The sequence below is a fragment of the Cygnus atratus genome, chromosome 12, assembly GCF_013377495.2.
Source record: "Cygnus atratus isolate AKBS03 ecotype Queensland, Australia chromosome 12, CAtr_DNAZoo_HiC_assembly, whole genome shotgun sequence".
NCBI classification, from domain to species: domain Eukaryota; kingdom Metazoa; phylum Chordata; class Aves; order Anseriformes; family Anatidae; genus Cygnus; species Cygnus atratus.
Window position 1 is genome coordinate 7,858,937 of NC_066373.1, and position 22,653 is coordinate 7,881,589.

The window sequence follows — 22,653 nt, forward strand, 5'->3', positions numbered from 1 at the left end:
CTAGGACAACAACTTGGTTAATTCACCTAACATTAAAGCAAAATGTATGTTAGAACTTTATTTTAATGGGATTATATAGTACTCAGCTTACTAATCTGCATATATAATCATAGCATTTTAAAACACAAACAACTTGTGAGATGTAAGGAGCACATGTCTGCTGTCCATATGCTACCTTACAGATCAGAAGTGGAGAAGACATCAGAAATAGTCTGTCCAAACAGATATTACAACAGTAAAAAGTCTGGAACTTCTTTTCCAACTTCCATATGTATAAATTTTGTTTCTATTTTGTTTGTTTAAGAAAAATAAATAAATATAACACTTGCAATAAAACAATGAATAGGGAAGCATAAGGGAAGAGAAAGGAGAAAGTAACTGAATTTCCATTTTCCTATGCAAAAATGTTTCACAAAACAGATGTGTTTTTGCTGCCATATTTGACTACAAATCACTGATTTTAAAACTAGACACAGATAAGAGAGGAGGCAAATACTACTATGAAATATATTTGAAGTCCTATAATGTAACTATCATGGTTGCTGTTACATTTCAAGGAGTTATGTTTTTAGGGAGCCCTTGATAAGTAAAGGGCTATTTAAGCAATGTTTAACAGGGAAGACCAATTCCAGAAGGATGGTAACTGTGGATCTTGCTGTTATCCTGTTAACAACTAGCATAGAAGTTTTGTACTCAGTAGGAACCACACCTTTCTTTTTGCTAAGCAGTGCTGTTTTGAGACACCGAATTATTATTATTTTCTTCACTATGTTGCTGAAATTAACTCATACTGAGGATTCAATTTGTTCTTATCTCTATTGTTTCTTTCATCCACGTTCCACATCATCATTACTGAAAGAAATTTATTTTCATGCTAATTTGCTGACCAAAATCTTTTCCTCTTCTCTTTTGTTTTCATAATCTTTTATCCTGTACTTACTCTTTTAAAGTAATGTCAGTGTTGCTCACCTTCCTTTACTTTTATTATGAAATTAAATAAATAAACTGGAAAAAGATAGGTACGTTACACTGTCTGGGCATGATAAAACTCCTACAGCAGGAAGATTCACAGCTGTCCAATCCATCTCCTCATCATGAGTAAGCACTATCATACATATGGTACACAACACTGACCTCAGATCTTTTTCACTCAGATTGCGTCTGGTTCTTAATTAGTTTGATTTATAAAATGACACATAATTGATGCCTTGGCAACATTATTTATGCTAGCAGCACAAGTAATAAATTAAGAATAAGTGAAGTAAAAGTCTCTTCGGTCATGTATGCATGATAGTATGCTGTATATACACAGTATTTTCCTGGTTTTCCTCACTCACATTTTGTGTTGCTTTGGACTGGGTCATGTTTACATAAATGTCCTGAAATATCTATGTAATTCTGATTGATTCACATGATATAAAATGCTTTTTCTGCAAAGGTATGATGCTGTGGAAATTACTCTTATTTTCCACTCTGTATATACAACTCTTCTGTAGTTGTATAAAGGTTTACATTTGTGAGGGTTGGAAAGAAGTTGTCATCACAGAACTAAACTAAAACAGCGCTGAAAAGTTAAACAGCATTAGGAACAGAACTGCTCCCAGAGAAACACTTTACCAGCAGCAAAACTGTAAACAGTACAGACGTGCTGGGGAACACAGAAGAGCTGTGAAGAAGAGCCTAGAGATGCCTAAAATTGGACAATTGGCTTACCAGATGGCCCCCTCCTTGCTGCTTCATTCATCAGGTTGGCCTGTCCAGTCGAATGAAGACTTGATGGATCACTTCTGGCTTAGGGCGGAGGAGAGAGGGAATCTGTCTGTCTGGAGCCCTGCATCCTGAATACAGGAGAGGAGTGAATAAGGTTTCAGATGGACAGAATAGACAGAATGGTAAAAGTGTGGAGGAGCTTGGTAGCTGAGGTTAGCCTTTGAAGAGCTGATTCTATTTTTCTGACATTCACTTTCAGCTAGAGCAGCTAAAGGCACCAAGAGGAATTCATCTTGTTTTTTAGCTTATCAAAGTGGTGAAAAGCACATAACCATTGTAAGAAGATGTAAATCATCCAGATAAGACTAAAAAGTATGTTTGCAGAGGAACTGCACTTAGTCTTCACCTGTTCTGTGGTTCTAATTAGAAGGGAGTCCAGAAAGAGCAGTGATCTGCATGCAAGAAGAAAGATGGGAAAGACAGCAGAAGCAGGTGTCAGTGAAGAAAGTGGCACAAAAAGGATTGGAGTGGAGAAATGCTGGTTTCCCATCCACACAAATGGAATCTTCACTTCAGAAAATAACATCACATCCTTCTATGCCAGAGAAGTTGTTTCAAATAGCACTCAATTGATATTCAACATCAAGGAAAAACAGAACAGGGAACAACGGAACATAGTCAATAGCGATGATAGTAAAGAAAGAAGGGGGAAAGGAAGCAGAAAGCTATTAGGTATGAAAGATATATGCTGAGAATATTTTCAATGACGTTCTCAGACTAGATGGGACTAACACTACTGTACCATGGGAAGCGTAACCTTACTAGGACTGCAAAACGGTATAGTAGAAAGGAGCTGAATATATTACTTCAACAGCAATGTGAAATCTTACAATGGAAATGAAAATACATTCAGTGCCTGGCAAGTCAGAACTTCTGAGCACTACTGGAATGTATTGGGGTCCCCTGGTGATATTATAATTAACTTGAAATTCTACCAGTCTTCTAGAATTTGAGAACAGTCTAAAGATTTATAGTACTGATATCCACCTGCTTATCACTTTATGACTAGCGGAAAGGGCTCATCTTTGTGAGTCTTCAGAAACCATCTATTACTTCACAGGATGACATTACATCTCAGAATTCTGTCAGATATGTAAATAAGAACATTGGTTACTTTTCCTATAAAGAATGATCTAAAATATTTCTGATCCAAAGCACTTTCAATCTGGTAAATTGTCTATGGAATAAGGATGAAGAAAGCTAAGTTTAGTAAATATAGAACTGCATTTCCTCTGTTAGAAAAACAAATTATTTCAGGGACTCAAAATTTATGACCTCAGGCAAACATATTCCCTAGGAAAAGCATTTGTACTAGCTGAATACCACTTTTTGAATATTGATGGATTGTAAGCTAGAATCTGTCCTTCCCTTTTTCAGGCCAGGATCTTTCTGCCTGCCTGCTCCAATAGTGGAGAAGCTAAGCAGCAGAGTGTTTCTCTTACCATCACACAGCTGGACTGTAATTCTTACTTGCTTTCCATTCCAGCACATAGACCAAGAAACACTTGAGACATTATTCTTAGAATTGGGCTTGGACCCAGCAGTGTAATCTAACTTGTAGATAATACATAGAATGTAGTAGTTCAGGGCTATAAAAAGCATTTTGACTTTTAACTGAGAAAGGTAATTATGTATCCAAAATATAGGAGTTTTCTGAAATACAATTTCACACCAAAGTACTCTGAAGCAAGAGAACTAAAATGTTCCGTGGGACTAAACAGTTCATTATTAACTATACCGTTCTTAAAATAGTAATAACTTGAGATTGTTCTGTTATCCTCAGTTTCTATAAATGTTGAACTTTGCTATTTAAACAGCTCCAGTTTTAACGCCATGCTGAAGAAAAAAAAAAAAAGAAAAGAAAAGATTGATAGCATGTTATTTATAATACCTTTTTTTTTTTTTTTTTTTTTTGCATTATGAACACTCCTGGAAAAACATGACCTGTGTCTGTGGATGGCAGATTGGCACAGAAATCCCAGCTTATAGGGCAGTTTGTGTTTGTTGTTTTTTAATACATAGGTATAATTTATTTTTAACTCCACTGCTTTCACAATGAATGCATATTGCTATGCAAGCATTCTCTGTGACTTGGGACATATTAGAATTGTGCTTTGAAAGTCCAATTATTGATGTATAAAAATATGGTGATGATAATTACAGACATTAGAAATGTATAAGCATGTGCTTTCCCTGGAGAATTGCTATCATGAAACACCCTCTGGCATGGATGGCAGCTGGGCCACAAAGTTTCCCAAGGCTCTTGAAAAATTGCATTAAACTGCAAAGAAGAGGATTTACAGCTCCTATCCAAGGGACCATATGGGTGCTGTTATCCTAGATGTTCATTGTACATCCATCAAGAAATGATGGTTTTAATGATGTCCTTGCTAAGGCAATTTGTACTTGAGGTCAGTGGGTTAACTTTGAAATTGGGCAACATGGAAGGAGGGCAATGAAATAGCGGTGCCACCTCTTAGCTCTCTGAGGTATATATTTGGAAAGAAAAGTCAATCAAAACCACAGAAGGCACTTTAGCTGGCAGCTGAGACAATGGCGGAGAGACTTGAGAGAAATGCAAAAGGAAACTGATTCAGGGAAAGAAACTCATTTTAGCATGAGTCTCTTGTGGGAACAAAAGACTTGCCCTCCAGGTATGCATTTGACAGATGCTGCTAAAAATATTTTCAGGAAAAAGATGTGGAAAAAAATAGGTTTTATTATATTAAAAGCACAATGAAACGGAAATACTTTCAAAAATAAAGTAGTTCTGATCAGTTGCTTTTATTTTCTTATCTAGGACATCAAAAAGAGAGGTTGCATGGATTTTCTTCTCTGGCGATTTCTAAATAGTTTAGAAATACGTCTTTATTAATGGTGAGGCAGTGATGAGAACTAGCAAATTTTGAATAAGATGTGAATAGTATCCAAAGGCATGCAAGCCAGTTAGTGATTGAAGTGATTATAATACCAGGCTATTTCCTTTTAAGTGAATGACACATTGCCTACTACTTTCAAGGCAGCACAGATCAAGTGACAGATTAAACTTGCTAGATTGAAAGAACAAAAGAAATGGGCATTTAAACATGAATATTCTTGGAGCTGTTACAGGTATCATAAGTATAATAGAGTATTCATGGCTAAGCATAAATATTAAGTTTGATACAGAGAACCAACAGAACTGTTCATCACTGAAGTACATAGTACATATAATGTTTCAATTGGAAAAAAAAAAAAAAAACCACCACCAACAACAAAAGAAACTCTTTCCCCCTTTCTGTTGCACTCACGATAATCAGGTTGGCCCAAAATCAGAGCTCAAATCTCCAGAAAGACATTGAATATTTTGGGGAGAGGGCAGGCTGATTACTTATAAGGCTATTGGACATCTGCAGGAATACAAATGTGTGTCATTAGGTTGGTTCCCCTAACCCTAAGGACAAGGTCTACCCATGTTCCAAGCAACCCTGTGATTGCTGCTCCTAAATGAGCCCTGGTTAGAGGTATGTAATACCACATTTACAGAGTAGTGATGCACCATTACTTCTGCCAGAATAGCTGTTGCATCAAAGGCACTATAGAACATTTTATTCAGGGTTTATTCCATTAGGAAACAGAATTTGGCATGAGAAAAATGGAAATGCAATGGAAACATCGTTTGGGAAAAACTTGAAGTCACTTTATGGCAAAGATGTATTTGCTAGTTTTTGAAAGTAAAAATTGCATTGGCAGCATATCAAAATGTTTACATCTGTGAAAATGCTTTTAGCAAAAAATTCTGTTCTCACTTGAATAAACTAAGGAAACCATACGAACAGTAGGAATTGGATGCTGACAACAGGTATTGCTGTGAGCGTATTGTTTGGCATGCAGGAGACGATCAATGTACTGGCATTAGATTTTAGGTAATGCTTTGCGAAGACCACTCACCTGAAAAAACAGTCAATAAATGCTAATTCCATTTCCAGAGGTCTCATTTCAATTTACTGATGCCATGACAGTACAAAATACTTAACAGTCATCTAAGCTCCTGTCAGTGTTTTGTTATTCGTTGTGCTCCTACAGCTTTTTGCGTGAGTTAATTACATTCAGCTAAGGATTCAACAACACATTGCTAGAATGTATCAACATCTGTCTAAACATCAGATATTTTCATCCTAAGTTTTAGGTTCTTGCTGGTTTGAAGTTTGTCAGGAGCACTACACAAAACATTTATTATCATTTTTCCCATTTCTGCTTCTCTCCAGAAACCCAGCACAGAGACGTGAAAAGTAAGCGATCAGGCAGTCTGTCTGAGTTTGTGCAGTCAAGGCTTTGATATGTCAGGGACTCACAGATTTAGTCACCTGGATCAACAGAGAAAACATTACATGATTTCTCCTGTTGCATTAACTTCTTACATTTTTACCACAATTTAATTATTTCTCTTGTGAAGGGATAAAAGTTTATGCATCTGGTAGGCCAAATGCGTTCCTTGCATAACAATTTGAGACAGTAGGATTGTTTTGCTTCAGATTACCAGTAGTTGCCCATTTAGCCAAGGCACAAAACCTAAGAAAAACTACTCTGTAGCAGACATTTGAGCTGGAAAAAGAACAGGAGGAACTGATCAGCAGATATGAGAAATAAAGATTGCTGAGAGATGATCTGCAGACATTTGATGAGATGTATGATGACAGTTAAACTTACATTTTTACATTACTTACATCAGAAAGACACTACAGCCTCTACAGTTATTTTAGGACATCCTGTCTACACAGAAGAGATTGTAAATATGCAAGTTTAACAGCACAAAGAAAGAAAGAAAGGATACTGGTATATTCATTAAAGGAACAGATTCTGCTGTGATCACAGGATAATTTCTACAGAACATAATTTAACCTTTGGGAAGTGGCTTTTGTTTTTGTTTTCTGGTTTCTGATGAAGACACACCATTGTGTCACCCAGTTAAACAGATTTGGCAATAACAAAGTAGTCTATCAGAATATTTGTAGTATAATTGGGAGCACAGTTCATTACTGAAGTATCTTGTGAACTTGCCTTAGGGCAATCTGGAAAGTATTAACGATAGAATTAGCTCATAGGCAACAGAGTACATGAGTTAATGATTAAGCTTATGTCCCATATAGCAAGATAAAATTCCAAAATACATGCATCTTAGTATGAGGGAAGGAAACAGAGCATTGCAGCCTTCTTCCCCCAGCAGATGCCAAACTGCATTGTTTGCATACTAGTGCCAACAGATCAAATAATGTCATTATTTTGTGAAGTACAGAAGTAATTGCCAAATGCCACAATCCTATCTAAAGCACAAACTAAGAATCCAAAAGGATAATATTAATTCAGAAAATCTCTTGAGGGGTGCTTTTTGTTACCTCTGCTCTTGAGAGAATTTTGAGAAAGGCAAGATATGAAAAATAATTTAAATAACTTTTAAAAATCACTAATGCTGGCAAATAAAAGATTGGGTTTCTGTGTTATGTTTCCTGAGATAATGGAATCTATTTGTAAGATCCGTAAGAGGATAGCATTTCTTCTGCAGCCATCATAGCAATCTTTGCTGCCTTGAATTATTCCACAGGGCCAGGAACATGAAAGGAAGTCAAGGCTGTGATGTCACAGACAGGAAGACATCAAGGATTTTGACCACCAGGGTGAGAAAATGTTTTTCAGTTCCAAGCCTAAGTGGTTTGTGCACTGATCTAATCCTCAGAAACACATTTCTCCAGAAATGAGAGCAGGTTTTGTTATAGGCATTTTCTTACATTAACAAACCATAGCAAACTGGCTTTTGGACAGTCCAAACATGCGTTAGTACAACTAAGGAGAATTTTGATTGATCAGTTCTGTTGGTTTTTTTTTAGGAACAATGGAGGTAGTTAGTTCAACCCAAATAATCATTCATGCTTATCTGGCAGATATACACAAGCCGAAGTCATGGTCAAGTTCAGTGTTTAAGTGGCAGAACTAAATAAAGATTTAGTAAAGATTTATGATGTTTAAATGACATAAAACTTCACCCCAACCAAATTATACCCTGATTTGGCTTTGACAGGAATATTTGCTTCTTGTGGGAGTTCATGTTCTAGCATCAGCCATGGACTGCATCCCTTGCTGAGCGATGTTGATAGAAAATAATGATACGTATAGTGGAAATTTTATCCTTGCATGCTGAAGGATTAAATCAGAAAAGTCTTTTCAAGTGCACTTTTGCTTCCAGGAAATTTCAGTTGGTTGTTTTAAAAGGATTTACACACATTTAACCAATTAAAATGCACAAAAATTTACCCGCGTAAAACTAAGTATGGCAATGTTGTAATAAAATTGGACTAAAATTTTACACAGAAAGGTTCCTCATACCCACTCAGGTCAGGAGACACTTTGCCATTGGCTGTGACTAGAAGTAAGAGTGGGTCTTACATGGGTAACAGATTGGAAGGACAAGGCTAATTAGTGATGTGAGCTAAGTATTTAAACATGAAGAGAAATGCTAAGACCTTTGTTTATTTTGTCATGCTGTGCAGACCAAACCACCTAACATTCAGGATGCTTAATTCAATTTACACTACTGATGATTACGAAATGGATTTTGAAGAGCTTTTTTTAAATCCTCTCCAGTAAGTGCAGAAAACATAGATGGACTTATTTCGTACATGAAAGTACAAATATAAGTAGAGACAAACTTGGTGAATGCTGGAAGAGAAAACATCTAATGAAAAGAAAAAAACAGTATATATTTAAACAGATTTAAGAACTTAGGCTTTTATAGTATCATATAACAAAATGGTGCCATCATTCTTCTTGGTTGGAACAGCTAGAATAATAAAAAATGAAAACATTTTCTTTTTGTTTGACATTTCCTAGATTACTTTTACATTCATGCACATACACTGCTCACATACACATCTTCCTATTAGTAATACAGATTTCTTTCATTATCATCTCAAATAAGAGAAATAAGAGACTGAACTTAACTAAAATTCTTGACAAGGTGATGTTTAATTTAAAAAACAACAACAAAAAAATGAGATGAAAAAACTTTGCCAAATATTCAAATAAGTACAAATACATATAGCACCATTTGCAATTTTTCCCAGCTCTTTCTCACATGACCTTCAAGCATATGTGTGCCAAAAAAAGTATCAGTCTAAATCTATTGCTTAACAATATTAAATGGGCATTTTTTTCCATCATGCATGAAATTCAACTTCTGTAGTACTATGAAATGGTATTATGCCCTTCCAGAAGTGCTGTGAAGTATAGTGATACAACATGCCCTTCTGGGCTTTGCTGACCTAGCAGATTCCTCTTTCTAGTAAAAGTGGTTGCCTGAAATACTCTGGAACCTTTATACAGACAACGAACGGGCTTAAAAGGTGTTTCCTTTGGGGGATTTAACAGATACTTAATTTTATGCTCCCATCTATATCCAGTCAATGTAAGACCAACATTATTTATCAACATAGTTTCAGATTTTCATTTTACAGTGTATCACTGGAATTTCAACTTAACAGCAATATAACATGCAGCAAATCCATCCTTTAAAATTTTATTTAAGGCATTGAGCTGTCTTCTGGATCTAAATCCAGCATTCATTTCACTTTCTTATCTACTGTAAAGATACTGGCAATAGCATAAGAGATTTAATTAAGGTACCATTAAACAGATTATCTATATTTTAATTGCCCAAGGGACAAGCTGTTAAAGTAACTGGAAGTCAACAAGGCAATTCCAACCAAATTAATTCAGGTACACAGTACATATATTTCATATTTACCTTCATTTTTCTTGATGGTGAAATTTGGATTGTTGACCATTTCAGGAAGAAGACTATATAGGAAGTAATGCCCATTTTTAGGATCATCTTTGTCAACAGCACTGACAATCTGAATTACCTGTAACAGAAAAGGGTCTCATTATATATTCACGCTCCTGTTAAACATACATATTGGAAAGAACATTCCATTCTATAGAACACATTCTCACTTCTCTATGTGCCAGACTAAAAGTGCAAATTTAGAAGCTTGCAAGGCTATTAAAGATGTTAGATTGAAAATCTGGGAAATGGTGACTATGGATCTAGCCCATCTAAACTGTTTCCAGAAAGAGGAGGCAGAGTGTAAGGAAAGATGGGTATATAAGACAGGCCAGTAAAAACTGCTGCAATTTAGGAAAGTAATAAATCATTATTCAGCAATAAAGAAGAGGAAGAATGTGATTCAGAAACACTCAAGATGCTTACAGTAGTCTTTCATTATACAGCAATGCTACTTACTGGACCAATATGTATAATATATCTTTAATCCTTTCTCTTTTCCTCAGATGTGAAAATCCATAAAATGAATAATTTAATTCAAATATACATATATAATTCTGTATGTGGAGTTGTGAAAAAAAAAAAAAAAGCTTTTTTTTTCCTTAGTTTTAATAAAACCTCAGTTATTCCTGAATTAGGAACACAGGTTTGTTTTGAAAAATAGTTATTAAAAAGTGAATCACAAAATAATGCAGGGCACTAAAGTTAGGATACAAGATTGGGTAGGCTAAATTAATTTCAAATTAGGAAACAGTATAAATTTCATTTTTAAATATTATAATAAAAATAGAAAAAAAGATCTGATTCTGTCCAAATTCATACACTTTTGAACTTTAAAATTTCACTAACAAAATGTTAATAACTAATATTTTATCTTGGTTTTATGGCAAGGGAAAGGACTATCAATATGTATATTACATATACAATAGCACTCAGTATCACATTCTGTGTTCTTCAAGACTCAAAGAATAAAATCTTGCTAGATAATGACAAGTACTAGCATCAAAACTTAAATATTTCAAATTATGTATATAAAAATGTTTGAGTGGGTTTTGATATAGGCATATATAATTTGTAGGAAATCCTAGGAAGAAATTTGAGACAATTAATTCCTTGCCCAATCATATATTCTGGGCAGGGAAGATTTATCACCAAGAACCTATTGAAAAAGTTTTTGATGGTTCAAATAAGATATAAATAGATTATTACTTTTGATAACTGTATCTACCAAGATGGAAACCTTGATTACCATGATTCAAATGCATTTATTAGAAGAAATGGGAGAAAAAGAAGGCCTAACATAGATTTTTCTTAAAGAAGTAGGTCTACAATTTAATACGTCTCCAATGTAGCTGCATAACGGAGAGCTACACAGCATGAAAAAGATGTGAACAGGTGAAAAACTATAAGCAGACATCATCTGTCCCACTGCAGAGATGAACCCACTTACAGATGTGGAATATTTTCAGCTTGCTCCTTGCAGAGGCATAACAAAACTAAACTAAAGGGAAACTACCCATCTGCATCTGGTCCAGGGCTGGACTAGGTACTACAAATTCTGCATCTTAGGTAAGAGCAATTTAGAATGGAATTCCAGACAAGTACATTTGGTATATAGGTTTTATGTTTGTTTTGTTTTTCAAACACTGGTACAATGTAGTAACAATAGGGAAAAAGGAAAATAACACAGCAAAGACTGGAGGATTAACTGCACTTAATAGGTGCTGTTTTTCCAATGATTATGCAATTTAATCTCTACTGGCTATGCAATTGTTAATTCTTTTCAGCCTTATGTAGGAGAGTTGACTGTAAAAATTCACTTCACTTTCCCCAGGATTTCAGTTAACATACCTGTAAGTTGGAAGCCAACAGCATTAGTGATACGGGTTTTCAGCACACAAAAATTTTTTGAAATACACTTACAATATAATCTAGATTGAAAATTTTCAAGAAACAGAAACTGAGCATATTTTTTGCTATTTTTTCTGTTTTGCTGTTCTTTTTTTTTTTTTTGTTCAGTAACAACAGATATCCCTTAATGTCCTATAGAATTCTTTCTAATATTTCATTTCTTTCCATCCATTTCCCTCATTGTTTACCAAATCATTCTTTCTCTGAAAATGCACATAAAATTATATGCAAAAGACAGGCTTAGTGAAATACTACAGTTGTTGTGTTATATGCACACATCAAACAATTAAGAGTTAGTGTTTCTATAGCAACCTTATTTCTTTGTGTTTGCATTAAAATAAGCTCTTAAAAAAAAAAAAAGAAAGAAAGAAAAAAAAGCATAACATATATACAGTGATAGAAAGCTGCTGTATCTTTTACTCTACAGGGGTGAGGGTCCACTAATTCTCATTACCACATTTTAGTATGCTGAGGAACATGATTTATTGGTTAGTGTTGTGTGATAGTGTAATGGAAGATTATTTATCTTGATTTGTTGTACATAATGTGGTAGAGGAACTTCTAGGGCTGTCCTGCCATCCCTATCACTACAGATTTCTTTTTTTTTTTCTGTCCTAGTAAAAAATGCAGAAGAAAGGTGTTCCATATAATGAAACTGGTCTATAATAATAATAACTAAAATGAAAACTGATTTTTGAACTGCTTATCTGTAAGCACTAGAGTGAAAGTTAATATCCCTTCAGCTGTTAAATCTTGAAATTTTTGAAATTATTCCAAATAAATTTTCAACTTTGATGTTGTATTAAAAATTCATGTATATATTTGATTCTGTACATATACTTACTGGGAACATAGTAAATGAGCATATTTTGCTTAACAAGCAACTCTGGATTGAAATTAATACTTAAATGATCCCCTAGGACAACTCAGCATTATAGTCTGCAAATTTGTATTACATTTCTACAAAGCCACATATGCCTGAAATACTATGTATAAAGATTACCAGTATAATCATAATGAATGATGTAGAAGGATAAATAGAAAAACAAAGTTATTATCAATGTGACTACACATTGTGTACATGTGACTTTAATATATGGTACTGTGTAGAAGTCTTTCCCTGTGATGCAACTTGTTGGCCTGAAGTAGAATGGTTCCTTATAATTACTAAACTCTTCCCTACTCTTCTCAAAACTGTTCTGCCTACTCAGAAAAAACTTCTGTAGTTACATTGGTGCTCATGGTTATCTCTTAATTACTTTGTATATTCGTAACACTATGAGCAGTAGACTCATTATGGTACAATTTTTACTTTGCCTTTTCACCTAGAGCCAGCCATTTACTGCTAGAACCTTCATGTTGCCCTTTGCATGAATTTTGCCTCTTCAGGGAGACAAAGATCTATCTGAAGATTTCTAACATCAGAAAAAGCCAATCCAGGCTATTAGGGTAACTAAACAGAATAGAAACAAATGGTGAGAGACTCAGGGAAAATTGCATTTGGTTTTATATTGTTTTAGTTTACACACAGGGGTAAGCACTGGCACATCACTGTCTATGCTATTTAAGTGTTTGAAAATTCTGTATCTTTGTTTTGAGCAAACAGCACTTTACTGGAGAAAACTGGGTCTGGACCTGGGAACAATGTGGGAGGAACTTTTCTACGCAGCAATACAGATGTTCTATTCTAGGAGTAGGGGAAAACAATGTTCTGGCTTTAGCTTTATGTAAATGATGAGGTGGTTCACTGTTAGATTAGAAGTACTGCAACAGTATGTTCAAATCTGTTTTTCTCCTGAAACTGACAAAGAAACACTTATAGCAACTTTCCTTTGTGTGTAAAAATGTGCACATGAATATGTGCATGGACAAACATTTCCTCTTTTCCTCCCTTTCCTCTCCTACTAGCTGTACTACTGTTAGAGGTAGGGTAAAACAAAGCAAGTGCATCTGGCAACGTTATACATCAACAGTTTTTAATACATTCTGTCATATCACCAGCAGCTGCACTTGCCACTCGCAATTATATCAGAACCCAAAATAGAACACTTAGAAGCTGAACGGGAATAGAAGGTTCAGTCAATATATTTAGGGGCTGCAAATAATGTCTCAGAGAAGGTTCAGATGTAATCTCCTTTATGGTGATTCAAGTTTGATTTAAACTTACACTTAAGCTGAACTGTAAATGTAAATACACTGAAATACCACAGCACAACTGTGCCTTTTCTGTGTATCTAACATTTCAGTTTAAACTTTGGAGAAACATCCAAATTAGGCTTTTGTTAGTATGTAAAATGGTGGTCTTTCTCACATTAGCTATTTTGTAGCGGTGACATATTTCATTTTTGGAATTCTACATCTTGACTGATTAATATGATTTATTCCAAAATTTGAATATAGAATAATGAGCACAAGAAAAAATAACCCAGTAGTATAGATATGAAAATATTTATTGGAACAAATATATTTTAAATGACAACTTTAATTCAGAACCTAACTTTGATTATTCTGGACTGCTGCATACTTACTGTCCCCTTAATGTTATTTGATTAAAACAGAATAAATTGCAGGATCAGTGCCACCTCATCCATGCTGGCAGCATACTGAATAACCATTTATAAAGTTCACATGAGAATTCATGCTCAAGAGACATCTGCCATCAGATCAAGAGTGTAAGTGGTGATGAGGTTGAAGAATAACATATGGTTTAACAAAAGTTGTCCATAAGTGCTTAAACAAAAACCTCTTTTAGCAGCTGACTCCCAATTACCTCATTTATTGTTTTATTCCAAAGTGAAAATGGTGGAAAGATTTTTCAAATCTCTTAAAGCTGAAATGTGGCAGATAAATATATCCAGAAAACACTATGCAACATATCTTTCTGACTTCAGGGAAGCTTACTGAGCCCTGGATAAAGCTATTCTCATTACGATTTAATATATCATACAAAACATAACTACTCAGCATCTGAAATCCACCCTGAGTGAACAGAAATCCACTCTGAACTAGAGGAACTTCAGTACCAACAGTAACATAACTGTCTGCTGAGAAATGTCTGCACTTCAGGGCACATTTCAATAATCTTTTCAGTGGTTAGACAGAATTTTTCTTTCTTACGTGACACCTTTTTGACACCTTTTTAATTAACAAAAAGGGGTGCTGCTAGAGAGTCAAATCATCAGTAACAATCCAGTCTTGATAGAGGTAGGTCATCATATACTACTATATAGGTTGTCATTTAGTAGAACTAAAAGAATATAATTTATAACTTTATTGTCAGGTAACCTACTTTGGAAAATAGTGAATTCAATGCCTAACACCCACGAGACACAGGAATAGTTGGATTAACAAGTCTAGTGTCATGCTGTCAGCTGCTGTTTTTTTAAATAAAATGTCACAAGCTAGAAATAAAGTTTAAAAACAGTGAATTGCTATAACATACTGTATTTCTCAAGTTGGACAAAAGTTAAATCTCAGTTACTGCCTCGTTTTGTGAAAGTCTAAATTTTCTTCAATCTTTACCTTGCAATTTATATGACATGAAATATTCTTCCCTTATTCTGTGCATTTGTCATAAAAATGGATGCTTTTTAAGAAATGTGTTTAATTTCCCTTGAAGAAGGCTACAGATGTTAAACCTTGCTTTTGAAGTCTAGCTACACTTATTTTACCTTGTAGTGTTTTGTAAATTTCTTAGCCAACAGTCTAATTTCATCAAATTAAGAAGGAAATTATGTGCAAAATCACTTTTTTTTTTCTTCCCTGAAACATAAGAAAAATGTGGAACTCAAGTTCTGCAACACCCTGTCTCTCTTTAAATACTTTAAACTCGTTTACAAAGTACTTGACTTTCCACCAAGTTCTGGTTTGCTTTCTTGTTTTGTTTTTCGTTTTTCCAATCATAGAAAACTGAGTAAGAATTAGATTGAGATAATAACTGAGATATAGGCAGAGGAGAATGGTTTTATTGTTTTAAGTTTTTCTCCTAAACTATACCTATGACAAGCTGCAATATAGTTCAATGTCTGAACTGAGATTCAGGCTGGATTATATTTTTAACTATTAAAGTATGTGAATTTATGAAGTGATGAGCTCCATCAAAAAGACTGGAAACAGTGGAAGCTTAAAGACTTTCAATATTTCTTCTGGATATTGACAGAGGATACCTACCTTTACTTTAAAACTTTAAAAAATTTAAAAACATGTATGTCCATATATAGAAAGATCTACCAGAGAACATGATCACAGATATATCTTAAATGAATATTTATAGTTAGCAAGAACATAGACACATATTTTGGGAATAAAGATAAGATAAAATGACAGGAAGAAACTGCACCCCGTTCTCTCACACCAAATTACTCAAAAATTACTCAAAAATAAATTACTTCAAAAACCATGGAGATACTTACTTGTCCAGGCTTCCCATTCTCACATAAAAATGCTTCGTGTTCTGACGCAAACTCAGGAGCGTTGTCATTTACATCAAGAACTTTGATAGCAACAGGCACCCGGGACACTTGACTGTGGTTCCCTAAGAAAAGAAATCATAGCATAAAAGATAAACAGATTGAATCTGGGTTTGACACAAATTCTTCAATAGAAACCATACTGTCCATGCTTGATTGGGTTGTCTTATCTGTAATGGATCATAGAGTTGGAGCATAAGATAAAGATGGATAGCCAGTATTTTATGGTTGAAAAGAATAAATACACCCCTATTATAAACAGCGTTTGTTGGAGATTAGCTCAATGAAGACCTTTCTTGCACTAAATTGGTAAGATTTTTCTTTGATGAATTTTGTATTGTTTTATTGATAAAGTCCATTATACATGGAAAAGGGAAGGCTGTAAACAACAGAGATTTATTTCTTTGTTTATCTTTGGCAGAGCGCAGAGCATTTTACTCTATTAGCATTTCTGACTGCACATCTATTATTTCTTCATTATAAATACTATTAATGTGGAGACCCACATTGTGAAAAAAGAACGTTGTAAGATTGACATAGGTAAAACTAGATTGCACTTTGGACTAGTAAAGTGCTTTGATTCATGTGCAGCTAACCAAAAATATGACCTGTGAACATAGTTCTTCACTGAAATAACGTCTCATCATTTATAACATAAAGCTATTTTGCATAAAGGAGTTTATCATTGTGGAGTAGAATAATCTTATTAAGCTGTAAGTAAAGAAAAGCTAAAGCAACAGTTTGCATTCTACTTTGAATAAATTTCAGTCAGTTTCTAGTCTTTCCTTCAATTCAGCATAGTTAATTTATTTTAAGAGACTATTAATAAATATTTTAGGTTTTATGATTTTTCCCCAAAAAGCAAATACATGAACTTTACTTAAACTGAGATGATCAGCTGATTTGAAGTTTTAAAAAATGTTCTAGAGGACATGCATGCCTGTGCAAGTAACCCAATCCTAGTTTCAAAATCCATCTTTTAGTGAATATAAGCTTACAGCACAGTATTTTATTGTGCTTATACCATTAACAATTTGAATAATTGCACACTACATGAATTAAACTGCAGGTCAGACTTGCAATTTAGCTATGTGCTTTCACCTAAATTCTTACTACAGGTGAGAAAGCTCCTGCGTTAAGAGTCAGGGTATCAATGTATGTATGTGACAACTTAGCAGTCTACATGGGTTCCATTTTCTAACAATACAGAACTGACTTAGGAAAAAACAGAATTAATTCTTGGGAGCAGGAAAGAAGTTGCTATTGACTTGTAGTCCGTGTACCTGTAATAATAAATTTAAAAAATTAAAGTAGGTTAGGCTTTGCCAGTGGGCTGGAGGCCAGTGATGTGGCTGGTAGCAGCCCTACAAGTGGTAAAGATGATTACAGGAAGAACCACAAAATATAGTCTATGTTTGTGTTTTCCATCAAAGTTAGTTGTGTTGTCACTTCATCAAACCCTTCCTCTTGCATAATTTTTTTTCCTTGTATGCTAAAAACAGCCATAATTTTTGAGGCTTCACCTACAAAGGCTTTACACTTGCTGGATGGCAGGAAATACTCAAATTCCACCTGTATTGAATATGGAAGATTACAAGACATCAGACTTTAAATACTTCCCATTTGAAGAAGTCACAAGTTTTAGTTTCGAAAAAGACGTGTTACAGAAGAAAAAGAACCTTCCCCCACCTCCGAAATATTATAAGAATAATATTTATGTCAGTTTCACATCATATGATCTTACTTATTAATAGGTGAGGTGAACATTTATACCATGAAATAATAATGTATTTGAAGTCAAATAAATGTTAATATGCAAATAATGAATCCCAAACATTTAAAACACATTTTATCTTAACTTGATAGAAATACAGACAATAAATTTCTAGCTTATCAGAATTCTCAGCACTAGTGCCATATTTAAACGCTAAAGATTTACTTTTATCTAAATTAATGAAATGATAGCAGTTCAAATTTTAAAGACATTACAGAGAAATGTAATTAATTAGATAAGCTTCTAAAGAAATTATTCATGTCCCTTGTGACTGCCCCCAAAATGTTTGTCTTTCATCAGAAATACAAACATTAAATTTAAAGATATTATAATTAGAAATTTGATGAGAATTCATTTAAAAAAATAATCTACTAAACACAAGAGAGGCCCAACTAGTTGTTTGGAAATCTCCAAACAAGGGGATACCCGCTACCTATTAGGGTTCTTGTGATTATGATGAAATTTATTGCTGAGAAGAGAGATGGTGAGGGAATTTTATCAACTGCTTGTACTGTCAACCACATGAACACATTGTATTATTTTGTCATTGCAAATTTTTCAATGAATTTTCACTTCATACTAAGTGAAAATAAATGAAATAAATAATCTCCATAAATAAAAATCACTCTAAGTATACCTATTAAAACAAATTTATGAATTCTCACTAAGTAAATCCTGTTTTCACTTGAGGATGAGAACGCTGACAAGATAAAACAACTCTATCTGCCCATTTTCATACTTTAAATGTCTGCAAACTTCTTGGTGGTAGAACACGTATGCGGAGGATGACCTTCTAAAGTTTAAATCCATTGCTGTTAGCAGTGCCCATTGTCTTTGTTTCCTCACAAAAAGCAGGAAACGTTTGAAGTTGATCCACGCTGATGTATTAGAGCAAAAAATGTTACGTTTGCATGGGTAGCTGTCCTGGAAATTTTAGTTTCATTCACATAAACCAGCTGTTGAAAGCATTGGCAGTTTCTGAACTGCCTGTTAATCCTTGACTTCTGCCAATGTCCCCTTCCTAGGAGATGTGCTCTCCTTGTTCACCTCCACAGATGGTTCTTTCCTCTCAAGCATGCACCCAGGAATCCCCAGGGGTCAATGAGGAAAGAGAAGGCTAGCTCTTCACCATCGTACACAGCTGACCTTCACATTGATTAGTATTCAATGGTCAGAATTTTTCCTTGTTTGTGAATGGAGTCAGCTCTTTCTAAACTAGTGACAAAATTGAATTTTGAATTACTTTGTGTATATATATCTTTTTTTTTCGCACTGAACCACATAGTCAGTAGAATTAGGGGAGACTAAATATTTTATATTTGAGGTAAATAGTAACACATGTTGATTGAATTCCTATGAAATATTTTATGCAAAATCATAAAAGGGTATAGAGTTAGAGACATTCTAAGGAGCTAACTGAATTTGTAAAGGCTTCATCAGCTGTATTTATGGTGATGCACAGCTTAAAGAGATCTACCCTTGAGTCTTGCAATACAAATGTATCATTAGGGCTGTCACTTGAGAAGCAATGTCTTAGCTGGAAAATTTAGGACATTGAGGCATTCTATTTAAAAATACTGAGCAAAATTTCCACTAGTCTAGTTTACCAAAATCCTTTTCAGGGTAAAGCTGCACAGAAGGATTTAGTTTTTAATTTCAAATATATTCAACTAGTCATCTGTGGACAGCACTGCCACAGCACAGCACGTAGCTATAAGAAACACATATGCAAATAGTGTAGATAATTTCCTAGAAGTAGAACTCTTTTATGCGCTGCACTGAAGTATCAATTACTGTTCACAGTTCTAAGATCCAGCAGTCTGCTGTAGACGAGCACAATGCACACACACCCAGATACACACACAGAAAAAAAAATAAGAAAAAAAATCTAGACAGGTAAGAAAGGTATAAGGAAAGGGTGATTCAATGACAAAATAAGTAGTGGAATTATTGGTGATAATAAATAAATTTCTAAATATAATGGAAAGTCCATGTGAGCTTAAAAATGCATATTGAAAGGTTTAAAAGCTTTTAAGATGCCTTCTGCTCTTCTTTTAAGAAGCTCTTCTGTTTTTCTCCCTAGTTCTCAAATTGTATTTGAACTTCAAATGCTTGAATTATACACCTTGCTGGTAATCATCTTTGAGTAACATACCATTGAAACACTCAGGATAAAAAAGTGCTGCAGTTTGATACAAAAAGGGTAATTCAAATGAGATAATCAAAATCAAATAAAAAAATCCCATGTTCAAGCCATTTAGTGTCTCCAAACTTAAATTTTGTAGGCCGCAGATCTATGCTAGTTCTTACTGTGATCAACTTCTTTCATCCTTCCCAAAAAAAAACTACATATCTGAGAAAAATATGTGTATCACTGGAAGTTTCTAATGCAAAGCATAGAAATGTTAACATTGTTCCTAGATGCAGCAAGTAATACTAGGAGTAGTTAGACCTTATAAATCAAATTTGGGGTCTTATTCCATAGCTGGCAGAATATAATGCCAGTATTCAGTTTCCATAAGCATTTCTTAAACACTTCATAATCATGCTTAAAACACTTCTCCACTGTCTTTCCTTGGTAGATATATGTACCAGTGGTCTTAAAAAGCAGTGGTCTTTACAAGAGAGAATTACTGGCTGGAAAAAAAAAAAAAAAGTAATTTCATCATTTATTTAACACAAAGAAATCCAGTTTCATCCACTTCTCCCTTATTTAATTAAAGCATCCAAATCACATCAAGGTTCTCTTTAAAAAGTCATAAACTGTCTTGCATTTTAACTAAAATGAAGTACCTGAATAAAAGGTAGACTCCTCAAAAATAACACATCTTTTATTATTATTATCATCATCATATGGCTTTGGAAATAGCTATTTCATGCTTCTCTGATTCAGTGAAATTTCTACTCTAATAATATTTTAAATTAGAAGTCCTAGTTCTAACAGAGAAATCAAAACAAAATCTGAATCACTGACTTAATAAAAACAACAGCAATTGTTTTACATCTCTCATACTTCAAACTTATTAAGTTGTATTTTAACAGATCTGTTCCCCATGCCTTTATCGAAGTTTTATCCGATGACTTTAGTAAGATAATCTACATGCAGGACAAGTTTATTTTTCCTTTTTGGCTTTATGTTGTCATTTTCTTTGTGCAATCATTTACCTCTAAAACACTGCAGCTTCTAACAATTCTTTTGCCATATAAAACTAACAACTCTGCTTCAAGAATCCTGTGAAACAGAGATGCTATTGTGAAACTGAAACTTTATTTATGTTGAAGTTTAACCGTAAAAATCATATATAGCAATAAATACTGTGTTCATTTGTCTGAAGTGTTGTGTAATTATCTGATTCAAAAGAGATTGACTGCCTGATAGAGACTCTGAAATTCTTTTAAAAATAACATACCATAAGCTATTTCTGAATTTAGATAAAATTCAAACAACCAAACCAGAAAGAAACAAATAAACAGGACTGGTCACCATAAAGATTTAACAACACCCCTGTTCTTAAATTTTTAAAGGATGAGAAAATACAGAAAATACTGAAAGTTGTGGAGTATCTGTAAAATAACATAAACATATCAATGCACAGTAGAATGTCTTCCGAATAAAATGCTAAGACAAGAAACAAGCCCTGATTCAAATTTTATATTTATTTCAGCACACTGTAACGTATTAGAGGAGTACAGATTTTGGTGAGTCCTCTGCATGTTCATATGTGTAGGAAGGAGGGAGAAATAAAAAGATATGAAATATATTTCTTGGGTTTATTCCTTAAGTCATTCTATGGGAGAAAAATAACAATGGTATTGAAAAGTTATGTCACCTTTCAGTAGATCCCTCAGTTTATTTTATTATGGTCTACAGATGAAAGAGGAACAAGTCAAGAACAAAGCTATGCTACAGTCTGTTTTTATTTCCTCATGAATAGACTGTCAAGTTTAACCAAGGACTTGCTCAAAATCCTCTACTTCCTTCAGTTTTGTTCATTTTTCCACCTCTCATTGCTATGAAAAAATGTCCTGCAAAATGCATGCTTCCACAGGTATGGACAAATCAAAGGGAACCATACATAGCGGCTAACCAGGTAGAGTGTGTGTTTTGACTGCATATCGTGGAAAGGAGGACAAGTTGGGGGGGGGGGGGGGGGGGGGAGGGGGTTGGAATCCGAGGACAGGCTACATTTTCAAGTAAGTGACTTCAAAGATAAATTTGTATTTAAAAGGTAATTTCACCTATAAAGAGTGACTAAGATCTACCTACCTTTAATAAATACATAAGATGTATGGCTTACAATAAAAGGACAGATTATACTTTCAGTTTGCTGCTAATACAAAAAGAGAAAAGAAAGAGTAAAATTTCTGTGATAGATGCACGAGCCATGACAGAAAACGTTTCTTATATAAAGCCATATTCGTCGAGCCTCGTTCAGATGCTCATTTTCTTTTTCTGTGTTTTTGTTTGGTTGGTTTTGCTTTAGGGCACAAAAGACATACAAAAATATTTAATATAGCCCATAATGAATAGAAAATTTGAATCGGTTACCTGAAATTTGCAGAAAAATGAAACATGTCTGCAAAAAGACCAAACATCATTTTCTTATCAGTGACATTCACCTAACTCAGCACAGAGTCTTTTGCTTGCCACTGTAGTAGCAAAGTAATTCAAAATGACTGCTTTTGTATTTACTTTTCCCTTTCACTTCAAGGCCTGATTCCACTTCTACTGAAGTTAATCAAATCTCTTTTATTCTGAAAGTTTAATCAAGTCCTTGTCCTTAATATTACATGATCTATTTCCTACATTTAAAATAATATAAGATTTAAAATTTAAATATAATTTAAATTAAAGCCATGATTTCAAATGGGTACTTTGTTAACTTCAAAGGATCAACATGGGTATATAAACT

The 22,653-nt window shown here is 34.1% G+C and overlaps 1 protein-coding gene across 2 annotated transcripts in view; it reads right to left on the reverse strand.

The window, feature by feature from the left end:
* Nucleotides 1-22,653, reverse strand: part of CDH8 (cadherin 8) — a 130,429-nt gene that overhangs the window by 17,026 nt on the left and 90,750 nt on the right. The window contains exons 8-9 of one of the 2 annotated variants that reach the window (XM_035543337.1): nucleotides 15,910-16,031; nucleotides 9,548-9,665 (exon numbers count right to left, since the gene is read on the reverse strand). In XM_035543337.1, coding sequence (XP_035399230.1) covers nucleotides 9,548-9,665; nucleotides 15,910-16,031 — 240 coding nt within the window. The remainder of the gene's footprint in view (nucleotides 1-9,547; nucleotides 9,666-15,909; nucleotides 16,032-22,653) is intronic. The other variant, XM_035543338.1, reaches the window with a different exon arrangement.